This window comes from Carassius carassius, chromosome 8, assembly GCF_963082965.1.
Source record: "Carassius carassius chromosome 8, fCarCar2.1, whole genome shotgun sequence".
NCBI classification, from domain to species: Eukaryota; Metazoa; Chordata; class Actinopteri; order Cypriniformes; family Cyprinidae; genus Carassius; species Carassius carassius.
Window position 1 is genome coordinate 28,945,616 of NC_081762.1, and position 13,758 is coordinate 28,959,373.

Here is a 13,758-nt window from a genome sequence, read left to right on the forward strand (position 1 = left end):
TAGTAATACGCTACAAAATATGTACAAACAATTTAATTTTGTCAAAATTCATTGCAGTATCTTTCAAAATCCAAAAAAGGAAAGATGTTTAGATAATAGTATAACGGACTCAAAACAGAAATATACGATGGTTAAGTGCTCTTAAACATTTAAACCTAATTATTTTTTGATTACTGTATTTACACATATCATAACGATTTCTGTAATTTAATCAAACCAGCTTATGACACATCAAATCACTGAATTTGTCATAATACATCATATTTAATTATGTATAAGTTGTTGTTTCTCCATCAGAAATTATGTCACTTCTTAGAGGATGATGTGCATAGGACCCAGAAACATAGCAATAATGGCAAACCAAAAAAAAATAAAATAAGTTAAAATTAATATTACTGTACTAAAATAATATTTAAAAAATCTCACTGGTAACTCAGACACTGTTGTGGTGTTCTTTGCACACTTATAAATCATAAAAATGTAGACTCAGCACAGTCAGGGTGGGTTAGTGATTCTATGACAATACAATCAATACTATAAGTTGAGGCCATAATATTATTTCAAAGTGAAGTGTGGGCCAAAAAAAATCGCCCTTTCTGAGTAAGTGAATATGTGTTGGGACATGCAACATTAAACATAAGCATTTTAACAAACGTATAATTGCAGCGCGTTCTCTCCTCGGTAGGAGGCACGTGTAAATGACACTCCCCTGGGAGCTCCTGATCCACTTTCTGATCTCGCAGATCCAGCGCTGATCAAAACGTGCTTCAAACACCCGGGACCCCAGCCAGCAGGGGACCACACAACCCTCACACACAGCTATTCTCAATCGCCAAAATGATACAAAAATGCATTCTTTATACACTAGTTAAGGCAACCACATGATTTATTTTGATCCTGCATAGCAATATCGGTGCAGCAGGGATGACCTCCACCCACGTCCGGCATGTTACGAAACACCTCCGATGTTATCCATCATAGCACGACCCTGGAGAATTCACTCAGACAGCAGCTATTATCACCTTCAACCCATCATCATCATTATCATAGCAGACAGTCCAGCGGCCTACAGCAAGAGCAGGAGTTCAGCATTACTGTCCTCTGCAGGCCCGAGGAGAGGAGCATTTGCTATGTCAGAGAATACTTGAGCTTGCACTGCAATCCACCACTCATCTCCTCTATTTTATTTAAACGCTAATAGAGGAATTAGTCAGGACTTTGAAATGTTATGTTGTTTGTAAAAAAGTGAGGGTATTGCGCAAACACTCTTGCGCTTGCACAAAGATTCACTGAAGTTTGTTCTTGTGTGTCAATCATGTACGGTTAAGCTTCTGTTTACCATATTAGATGTGCTCTGTTTAACCTGTTAAACCTGTATGCGTTGATCAGTATCTATATGCAGCTGTTAGCTGGTATGAAGTGTGCAAAATGCCACCATTAAAATGCAAATATCATGATTCCAGTTACATAAGATAAAAAAAACACATTATTAAACATCACAAAAGGCATTTATCACTCATTTTGGAGCTTTTTAATGTGTTCATAGTATTTAAATTAATAATAAATTTATTTTCATTAAAAAAATATTTATAAACATGCATTTTACACAAAAGTAGCCTATATAATGTAATTAAACCTTAAACTCCTCTAATATGCAGCATTGATGTTTCTTCTGTGTTTGATGTTGCAGGTTATTCTGAATTAACATATTTTGCCAAATGAATGAAAAAAAAATAGTTTGAAACAGATTGAGGTCGAGTAGCCTAAACATTGATGACGACTTTTCATTTTTTAAAGAACTATCCCTTTAGGCCATGATCAACTCTTGGACACTACAAGCAATGGGATGTGATGTCTTCAACCAAGTCTATGTCTTAAACTAATACGCTGTCCAAATACCCACACTTGTAGTCTTTGCACTTGGTCACTTGACTACTTAAATGGCGTATTTCCCGTATTTGGTCCAAGTGTTCAAGTGAGGATGAAGACCACAAGTGTGTGTACAATTTTTCATAACCTGATGGGACACACTTTAATTTCTGTTGTTTCTAATTAAGTGATAAAAGCAGTTGCAAATGATGTACAAAATAAATATAGGCTACTCACCTCTGCACCAATAAAACCTGTAGCACTTTGTTTTACTACCAATTATATCTAATATCTAATTATTATTTATATCTAACTTACAATGGAAAGGTTTCCGTGTCCTCTCGTGATATTGGCAAAAAGTCTTGCGATTTATTTCCACAACATGCTGCATGATGGGATACACTAAGTCTTGAATACCGTTCCAGAGCGATATTCGAAATAGTGTGGACTTAGTGTGCGTTCAGGGCACTGCGCTTTGGCATTTCTTACTTCCTGTCATGCGCAAGCGCTCTCAAGAGGCGCAAGTGTGGGTATTTGGACAATCTATTGCAAATAATGTGAAAATGAAATCAAATCTGTCCATGTACGGCATGATATTTAGATCTGGTCATGCTGCATTAAATTTCTTTTTACATGTTTTTACAACATTGCGCATTATAACCAATCATACGATTCAGTTGATCTTATGAATCCAATGGCCAATCAGAGGCGTTCAGATTATTCGTCGTTGTGTTCAGTGCTCACGCTTCCTGACTGAATTCTGTACTCTTGCGAATGGGTTATATGTCTAAAGTCACCCGACCAAACCAGAAAACATGTCTCGTCGAAGTTTTATTCAGTTTTAATATGCAAATGTTAGGAAAAATAAAAGACTTTTAGATATCAGTTTGCATACTGTATGTGATGGAGGTTGGTTATGATCCTCTTTGGTATCTCTTTTAAACGCATCTAGAGTAAAACAGCATTTAACGATAAACCATTTCTGGTTGCACTGCAAATCACTGCCGGTGTGAATGATGCTTCAGTATTAAAACAACCCTCCACTCGGTCAAATGTAATTCAAGTCTTATGTGTCATGCCAAATCAAACACTATTTCAACAAGTCCATATAACTTCATGGTGTGAACCACAAATGAAGTCACTGAAAAGACATATAAGCCTATTCCTCAAAGAATTTACAAAGTCTCCGCAGTTATCAGAGAGCACGGGGATGGAGTGCAAATCAGTGGTGGTATATGAAATGACAATGAATATTATAATCATGAATAATGCAGCCCTTTCTACACCACAATGCTGAGAAAAAGCCCTGAGAGCTGAAAAAGAATTTCAGAATAGAATGCCTTATAGAATAAGAATTGAAATAGAAAAGGTTGGGGGGGGGGGGTCATGGCTGTCACAGTGCTGTCACTTCCTCAGTCAGAATAAATCCATCAAACACTGGGAATAAATCAGGCTGCTCTCATTTGCATTGAGCACGGTGAGAAACCCGGGTTCAATAACACATGCTGTTTTGACAAATCCTGCTCTCAGGGATGAAAAGGGCCCGTGAATCCGGAAGCTTCTATTGTCTGACATTAATGGCTGCGCTTGATACTTAGCGAGCACGTGGAGAAGGGGTCTGTAAAAATGCCTCACATTTGAGCATGAACACAATGCTTTTTTGTCAAAGTCAAAGTCAAAGTCACCTTTATTTATATAGCGCTTTAAACAAAATACATTGCGTCAAAGCAACTGAAAAACATTCATTAGGAAAACAGTGTGTCAATAATGCAAAATGATAGTTAAAGGCAGTTCATCATTGAATTCAGTGATGTCATCTCTGTTCAGTTAAATAGTGTCTGTGCTTTTATTTGCAATCAAGTCAACGATATCGCTGTAGATGAAGTGTCCCCAACTAAGCAAGCCAGAGGCCACAGCGGCAAGGAACCGAAACTCCATCGGTGACAGAATGGAGAAAAAAACCTTGGGAGAAACCAGGCTCAGTTGGGGGGCCAGTTCTCCTCTGACCGGACGAAACCAGTAGTTCAATTCCAGGCTGCAGCAAAGTCAGATTTTGTTTCTTACTTAACATTCAGATGTTAAATTTACCTCATATTTGGAAATGTAAAAATCATCCATCCATCCATCCATTTTCCAGACAGTTTATCCTATAGGGATGCAAGTTTAAATGATTAGTTTGCCTAAAATGACAAATTCTGTCTTTTTTTCTTTTTTTCTTTTACTCACCCCATCTTTTTCCAAAACTGTTATTTCCCCCTTGGAACTCAAACAGAGATTTGTTGAAGAATCTTCACACCTTTCTTTTTGATACTAATACTGGAAAGATTGTTGGCTCTTTGATGAATTGCTTTGTCACTTTGTTCTAAGATGCTTTGGATAAAAGTCCCTGCTAAATACGTACATGTAAATGAATACAACAGTTCATAGTGACCAGCATCTTTCAATCTCCCCCCAAAAAAAAAAAAAAAAAAAAAAAAATATATATATATATATTATTATATATATATAATAAAGCAATGTTAAAGTAGTCTATATGGATCTTATATGTAATAATATAATATAATATAATATAATATAATATAATATAATATAATATAATTCATATACTATTATTTAATATAATATAATATAATATAATATAATTAGAGTACTGAGAGAAGGGTTATTAGTTTCCTAAAACTAAATTTAAAACCATTAACAAAAAATAAATAAATAACTGAAAAAAAAGGAAAAAACTTATCTTGTTTCGGCAACATTTCTCATTTTCATTTAGTTTTAACTTGATGTACTAATAACCAAAAGTAAAACTGAAATAACAATTTATAAAAACTATACAGGCATATTTAAAAACAAAAAAATATACATATAAAAATGTCAGAAATATATACCAAGCGTTAATTAAAATTCTAATAAAACCAGAAAGCATAAAAATAAACTCTAGTTTAAAATATTAATGAAACTAATACTAAAATAACACTGGTTCAGGGGATTTTGTGTGAGGGGATTTTAATTTTAATTTTTGAAAAAAAAAATAATAATAATAATTTGATTTTGATAATGTAAGAGCATTAGCAGAAGAGATGATCATTTGCCTGAAAGTGTAAATTCCAGCCTGCTTCTCACATAAAGCTATAGCATGATTTAAGAACATTTAAGATATAGTGCACAAGATGTCTAGACACCTTTTTCTTAAAAAAAAAAAAGAGGATTGGGTTCCATTCAGAGTTTGACAGTGTTAGGAGATTGATTTAAAAAAATAATATTAATAACTAAAAGTCAAACATGTTTTGAACAACTAGAGGTTAATGGTGATGACAGAATATTCCTTTAAAACTAAATTAAAATAATCTGTTTTTATGGTTATCGTTTTCCCCAGGGAAGAGAGGAGGAGTCGTGTTCAGAGTGAGCATGTGTTTCCAGTACCGTTTCCCTCTCTTTTTTCTCTCACGACTCAGTTGTCCGTTTCTCACTCACGCACAGTCGCCTGTGGAGGCGAGGCAGAGCCAGAGATGAGCGGAGTCAATTAGACAAGCAGCAGTGTGTGTGTGTGTGTGTGTGTGTGTGAATCTCAGAGAAAGATGTGGAACAGTATGGCACTGCAGATGCCGGCATTCCCTCAGTGAGACTGCTTCCACAGGGACGAGGACAGCTGTGGAACAGCATCAGGGGTGTTAACGAGCCTTATCACACACACACACACACACACACACACACACACACGCATAGTAAATTATGCACTTTTACAGTGAATACACATCACATTCCAAACCCTACTGAACTGCCTCATAAATGTGCTTCCAATATGACGGTTGTCCAAAAAAAGGTAGGCAGAATAATTATGTCTCTTTAGCAAAACTCTAATGCAGCACTGCATGTATATTTTGCGGACAAGGCAATACTAGAATGAGTTACCAATTATAGTGATGGCAGAATAGCGAACAATGTAAATTCTAATTGAATGTATTTTATATTCACTACTGAATGCGTTTATTCTCCACAATATTTGCTTCGCTGATTATAGAATACTGTTGTTAGCTTAGCAACATGATGATGTCAAACGTTGCGATTTGTGTGTGGAGTTGCTGTCTATTTAAAGCATTTCAAATCAAGGCAGCAGTAAACAGCAGCTCACTAGGTCTTAAAATGCTGATTCTCAGTATGGACTGTCTTTCATGTCGAAACCATATGAGATTCTCATGACACGCATAATGAGTTTTATTCTTATTGACCTCTGTGGAATCCCAAAGGAATCATTTATTGCTCAGGGGTCATGCTCTCATAGCTTCGGAGACTTAATTGAATTATCATGTACAGTCGTGGCCAAAAGTTTTGAGAATTACATAAATATTAGTTTTCAAAAAGTTTGCTGCTAAACTGCTTTTAGATCTTTGTTTCAGTTGTTTCTGTGATGTACTCAAATATAATTACAAGCACTTCATACATTTCAAAGGCTTTTATCGACAATTACATGACATTTATGCAAAGAGTCAGTATTTGCAGTGTTGGCCCTTCTTTTTCAGGACCTCTGCAATTCGACTGGGCATGCTCTCAATCAACTTCTGGGCCAAATCCTGACTGATAGCAACCCATTCTTTCATAATCACTTCTTGGAGTTTGTCAGAATTAGTGGGTTTTTGTTTGTCCAACCGCCTCTTGAGGATTGACCACAAGTTCTCAATGGGATTAAGATCTGGGGAATTTCCAGGCCATGGACCCAAAATTTCAACATTCTGGTCCCCGAGCCACTTAGTTATCACTTTTGCCTTATGGCACGGTGCTCCATCGTGCTGGAAAATGTATTGTTCTTCACCAAACTGTTGTTGGATTGTTGGAAGAAGTTGCTGTTGGAGGGTGTTTTGGTACCATTCTTTATTCATTGCTGTGTTTTTGGGCAGAATTGTGAGCGAGCCCACTCCCTTGGATGAGAAGCAACCCCACACATGAATGGTGTCATGATGCTTTACTGTTGGCATGACACAGGACTGATGGTAGCGCTCACCTTTTCTTCTCCGGACAAGCCTTTTTCCAGATGCCCCAAACAATCGGAAAGGGGCTTCATCGGAGAATATGACTTTGTCCCAGTCCTCAGCAGTCCATTCACTATACTTTCTGCAGAAGATCAATCTGTCCCTGATGTTTTTTTGGAGAGAAGTGGCTTCTTTGCTGCCCTTCTTGACACCAGGCCATCTTCCAAAAGTCTTGGCCTCACTGTGCGTGCAGATGCGCTCACACCTGCCTCCTGCCATTCCTGAGCAAGCTCTGCACTGGTGGCACTCCGATCCCGCAGCTGAATCCTCTTTAGGAGACCATCCTGGCGCTTGCTGGACTTTCTTGGACGCCCTGAAGCCTTCTTTACAAGAATTGAACCTCTTTCCTTGAAGTTCTTGATGATCCTATAAATTGTTGATTTAGGTGCAATCTTAGTAGCCACAATATCCTTTGCCTGTGAAGCCATTTTTATGCAATGCAATGATGGCTGCACGCGTTTCTTTGCAGTTCACCATGGTTAACAATGGAAGAACAATGATTTCAAGCATCACCCTCCTTTTAACATGTCAAGTCTGCCATTCTAACCCAATCAGCCTGACATAATGATCTCCAGCCTTGTGCTCGTCAACATTCTCACCTGAGTTAACAAGACGATTACTGAAATGATCTCAGCAGGTCCTTTAATGACAGCAATGAAATGCAGTGGAAAGGTTTTTTTGGGATTAAGTTAATTTTCATGGCAAAGAAGGACTATGCAATTCATCTGATCACTCTTCATAACAATCTGGAGTATATGCAAATTGCTATTATAAAAACTTAAGCAGCAACTTTTCCAATTTCCAATATTTATGTAATTCTCAGAACTTTTGGCCACGACTGTATGGGGTTTATTTAATATTTTGTTTGTCTCGATGTTTCTCAGATGTTTTTTCTCTAAAATGCTTTTCTATAATGCAAGTGCTCCTCTTTTTATCCTCATTTAGTATTTCGTTTCACTCAGAAGTCATTCAAAATACTGAGGTAAGTGCATTTAAATGCATTGTTGTCTGAACCAAATCAATTGAAGCATCAAAAATGTTCTTTACACACATTGGCAGAAAAAGGCTTTCAGGATTTTCAAGTTCTCTTTTGTTTTATTTTACAGGCCACAAGATGAGCAGATACATAATTTAAAAAAAGAAATAAAACTGATATTTGCTTGTCAAAAAATATTATACAATTTTCTCAATACAGATTTTTGTACAGCATGTAACAGAAATGAACTGTAATAGAATCATGATCTTGTAATATAGATGAATGGGATACAGGAGCTCCATACTGTCATCCACAAGCCCATCTTTATACCCAATAAATATAAACTGTGTATATTATATTATTGATAGCCAGGCATAGTAAATACCAGGGCACAATTTCAGTTCTTTTTTATATCATTTCAGGTACGTCACTGTGCTACACACACACACACACACACACACACACACACACTAAGCTGAGCTCTGAAGCAAGCGTAGGCCAGCAATCAAAATCACAGTTGGATAACAACATATTCCTGGCCACCTCGAAAAAACATAAAGATGGGAATGAAAGCGGATGAAGACAGGGCTCATTGTCCTTGGCAGGAAAGAGAGAGAGTGAGAAAGATAGATGGCTATCTGATCGGCCTGTGTGAGAAACACTGTAGAGAGCCACTTGACATTTGTCCTGATTCAAACAGCTCTGCTGAGAGAAGCTTCTCTGACAGACTCTCTCTCTCATGCACAAAACACACACTATCTCTGTCTGTGAGAGCTTTTTTTTTCTTCTTTCAAGCAACCTAGTGCCGTCCTTTTCAACTCACTCTCTGTCAGCTTCCTTTATCTTTTTTAACTGCACTCTCCATTTCTCTCTCCATGTACGTTTTTCCTCATCAAAATTTAAGCAGAACAAAAAGCTGCATCCAAGTCATGTATCTCTGGACAATTTCAGCCTCCGAGAAGGCACCTGGCAACATATATAAAATAAATAAATAAATAAAAGAGTGTGGGGGATGGGGATGCACTTTATGGAACATCGATAATGGTAGACAAAAGCAAGTAATGATACAAAGAGTGGACAAAATATCCTGAAACACCAAACAGCATATAAATAAGAATTAATAAGGGTTTCTTCACGACACATTCTTGTTGGAATGCTAAAGAGATACAAACCTCTCCAAATCTACTCTTTGTGTTCCATAAATTTACATAAAAATTCAAAGATGTTCTGATTTAATGATTTGCCATGGAAGGTGACTTTATCCTAGCAGCCATGAAATTACTCTTGCATTTGTTTAGTAGTGTGCACAGAGACATTATAATCCTGTAATTATGGGACATCACAAGTGAACAGTGCTTTTGCTCTCTGATGCTAGAAAATGCCTTTTGTGAAGACATGGTAAGAGAAATACTGATTCATATAGCCTATGGTTTTTGATGCTGTACTTTATATGTTTTTGATTGTCAGAGTGCACTGAGTTGCGACTTCTGTTAATCTTTGCCCATGCATTTTTACTGTTTGGAAAATGCTATCATTATTTTTGATCCTGTCTCTCTTGACAAATAAATAATTTAGCAATCTTTGACATGGATGCACCGGCAATTCACATACAAACTATTCGGCTTTAAAAGCCTGTTAGTCGCCTCACGTTGCTTTGAAAGCTCTCATAAGTGCTAACTGTCAGACCTTTTTTACACCTGACATGTTTTGTAATTGTCAATCAACCTAATAAACTCCTTTGTAATTACAGTCTTTGATTGAATTGCTTCAAAGTGAAGCTCCTTTTCCATGTGATGTTTCCATTAATTTGTCCATCCCTATGTAGTGGCCATAATAGGTTAAGACAACTTTGATCTATGATGTGTGCATAAACATGCCCCATATGTTTTCAAACCATGTCATAATTGGAGAATTCTTTCTATTTGAACCCTTGGTGTTATGTTGCACCCAGAATGAGAAAATATACAGTACTCTTGCACTTAATTACTTGAGTCTGGGAGATCACTGGATAAGGGCAACATGATAGGAGAAGATAGCACCAATTTTTTGCTTGCTGACTGAATTAATCAGCATGCAGTTCACTAGTGTAGGACACAAAGGCTCCTTTTGCAACCTTGAGGTAGCACTACCATCAAATAGTTAGTCATGTTAGTCAAGCTTTAACTTGTTAAGGATAATTTTCCAAATTCCAGATCTGTATTAAAAAAAACACACAGTTAATAAGGGTTGACAAAATTATCAATTTTGATTAATCATCATTGATAACCTAGGGTAATGCTGCATAGGCAGAAGAATAAAGAATGTTAATGTAGCCGAAATAAAGCCAGTGCATTGGTTGAAGACAGAGTAAGGCTGCCACAGATTAGCTAGACCGAGGTGAACCAGGAAAGAGCTCTGCACAGGATGTGCGGTAGTGTTGGATCGTTTCTTATTTCATTACAGGGAAAGCTTTATATATTCACAGAATGGAGAGGAAGGGGGCATAGTGATAATATTTGCATTTCTCCTTTTCCCCCTCTATCTTTCTATCTCTGCCCTCCCTACCTCCTTCTAATACCCCTCCCCCTGCCCCCCACTTACTGCAGAGTGACTTTAATCATCACTTTTGCCAAAACACATTATGCCGTTGTGTGTCCGGGGGAAAAACAGCCCTGCGCTCTCAGAGCATCACATTCTATTTGCAACAGTGATGCATAGCCGGTGCATTACTTTGGAGATTAAAAAGGATATGCTGAATATCAATAGAGTGTGTCTGATGGATGACTGTCCTGGCCTACAATAAAGGGACCTACTTGGGAGGAGGTGCGTAGATGTACCAAAGAAAAGCAGCTCCACACTCAAGCACCCACACACACTGACGAATACACAAATGACAGCACAGACACCCAGACAGCTATAGCAACTGCTCAATCCTGTACTCATGTTTAGTAAAACAACACCAACGCTTAATTATTTATTAACTTTTTTTGTTCAGGAAGGATAACAAAGTCGTTTGCATACATTAAACCCAGGCCAGCGGACAATGTGTTTCCTCCCAGGTCGCGGGGTGGTCGTTACAGCATCGGAATTGATGGCGATGTAAAGTGCTTCAGAGCTTTTGCCCAGAAAGACAAGGAGGTGATGAATTGAGCACAAACTGAAGGACATGAACCGCAGAAAGGACAGTTAGGGCACTATGACATTATTCCACAGCAGGGAAAATGTAATGGGGGGGGGGGGGGCGGTTGGGTTTGGAGATGGGGCAAGGGATAGTCATGAGTCCAGAATCTGACATCAGCAAAAGGGAATCTTGGTCAGTTCGTTCATGTGAGTTCCCAACTGATCCTACTGCCCTTCAGAAGGCTGTATGGTTGAACACTTGCTTATATATAGGTCCTCAATGCCCCCACGGTTCACCCAGGCACCCAACTCTGGCTGTTGTGTGATTGCTGAGGTCCTGCAAAAACCCCCATTCCCATTCCCAAACCCATTCCCATACCAACACCCTGTGATAGCGACCCGTCAAAATTAAAGTCCATTCCCTCTGTTGAGTCCATGAAGTCATTCAGGAGGATGGATTCCACGTCGCAATCCAGACTGCCCTGGTGCACATCTAGTTCCAGCTCGGACTGCAACCGGTTGTGAAGATCCTGGTGATGGTTAGCTTGGTGGTTGCCGTGGTAATTAGAATTCTGTGATGTGTGGTGGTAATACCCCAGCCAGGGTTCTGTTATGCCCTGGTGGAGGTGGGAACCTGGATAGAATTGATGGCGTGGGTGGGGGGCTGAAGCCAGGCGACAAGGGTCTTGGGGTACATCCAAGACACTGGCAGGGTTAGGAGGCAGGGCAGTAGAAGGGAGGGGAGCATGTGAGCCATAAAGGCTGGGTGATTTGTGGTTATAGGGTTGCAACATGTCATTGTTCACCCTGGGAGAAAGGTCTGGTTGTCTGGAGTTGTTGTGTTGTAGGTGATTGTGCATGTGGTTAGGATTGGGACTAGCATTGACTTTGTGGTCATGAGATTGAACGTAGTCATGGCCACGGTGGTGTTTGTGATGATTGTAGTCAAGACTTGGGTTACGAGCTTGATTGGGATTGTGATGATGGCTTGGGTTTTGCTCGTGGGTTACTCCATGGCCGTTATGAAGACTCTGACTGGAACTGCGATTGTGGCCATGCTCTGGGTTATGATTGTGATTCTGGCTCTGATTGTGGCTGTGAGAGTGCAAGGCGCTGTTAGATTGTGACATAAGGGAATGGGATGCTGCTCCTTGCCCCACAACTATGTCCTTACCACAGTATTGTGACCCTCCAGCAAGCAGACTTTCAAGGGCATTGTTCTCTGAGTATGCCCTAAGAGCACGCTGGAAGCTGGTAGGCTTGTTTTCCTGAATTGTCTGCATAGGCGTATGATGCCTAAGCATGCCCATGGACGGTTGGCCATAAACTGTTCCACAGTAGGAGGTCTCTCCTTTTGGTCCAGGGCCATAGTGAAAGCCATTGCGCTTAAGTGGTAGAGGCTGTGAGTAGCCCTCTTCCAAGCTGATGGCTCCAGTTAGATCAGCCAGGTGCGGGAGCTCGACAGATGGACAGTGTCCCCCTGTTCCCAGGGCTGGAGATCTTGTGCTAGTGGGGCTAGGGTAGAGTCTTGGAGAGGCTGAGCAGGAAAGTCCTCCTTCCTCTGGTTCATCAGGTTCTGTCTCAGCCAGAATTGGAGACAAGCATCCACTTAAAGTTGACGCAGAGGAGCTTGTTCTGGAGTGAAGGTCTGTCCAGGCATCAAACCCTTCACCCCCAACTCCAATTACTCCTTTACCAGCTGGGCTTCCATGTTCTGGCGATCCCTCTATTCCGGGTCCTCCAAGCTCTCTGCCCATTCCCACAGCTCCTGCTCTCTTCCGGCTGACTCGGCCTCGGCTCTTCAGGTATTTAGTGCCATTGTCCATAGATACAGCTCGTCTTCGGGGCCCTTTGCCCATCTTTCCGCCCTCTGGGTTAAGCATCCACCAGGAACTTTTTCCCGTTCCTTCATTTTGAACACGGATGAAGCGGGTATGTAGGGAGAGGTTGTGTCTGATGGAGTTCTGTGGGAAGGAGAAAACAGGAAGAAATAAGACAAAGTAATTAGTGATTTTGAATTGAGGTTCACTAACATTGTGTGTTTATTATGATAAATACAGTACAGTGTCCAAATAATCATTCATGAAATACACTATTGTAGACTACCATTGTTTTACTTTTATTTCAGAAAGTAATCGATGGACGCCACTGCTGAAGACCCCTGAACTATGGTATATTACAAGGATTATTCTAATAAATTTTCAGTGTATACAAGGTATATATACAAAAAGGTGTTTTTAGAAGTATTAGAAGTACCACATAGTTCTAGGAACTAGCCAGCAGGGTCCCTCGGGCCATTTTCCTGGTTGCATTCGCACCGGCATCAGGAACTTTGAGCAACAGCTGTGTCTTTATTCACGGAATTTACAAGCATCAACAACCGTTAAATGGAGAACACCATGATCGGAGCTACCATTGTTGCTGTTTTCTATGTTCATGGAGTAAGTATTTTTGCATGGCTTTTTAAAAATGCCAGGTAGGCGGTGTTTCCTATGCATTTGGACAGTTACATGACTGGCAGTTCCTATAAAACTGTTTTAGACCCTACTCTGTAGTAGGAGCTAATTTAGTTTTCAAAACAGAGTTCCTAGAACTAAAACCATTACTAGTTTCTGCAGGGCGAACACGCCAAAAAGCGAGTACTTCCACCAATAGTTCTAGGAACTATGAAAGGCTCCTCTGGTGTGAAAGTCCTTATTGTTTATCAAGCAAGTGTGATTCAAATAAACAGATATTCAAAATAAAACCACTGAGGGTGCTAATCCCACAAGAATTATGCAAGTTCCT

The 13,758-nt window shown here is 39.4% G+C and overlaps 1 protein-coding gene across 1 annotated transcript in view; it reads right to left on the bottom strand.

Moving 5' to 3' along the window:
- Positions 1-10,812: 10,812 nt before the first annotated feature.
- Positions 10,813-13,758, bottom strand: part of LOC132145688 (forkhead box protein O6-like) — a 30,288-nt gene continuing 27,342 nt past the window's right edge. Inside the window, exon 2 of the mRNA XM_059556887.1 lies at positions 10,813-12,935. Coding sequence (XP_059412870.1) covers positions 11,265-12,935 — 1,671 coding nt within the window. The 3' untranslated portion in view covers positions 10,813-11,264. The remainder of the gene's footprint in view (positions 12,936-13,758) is intronic.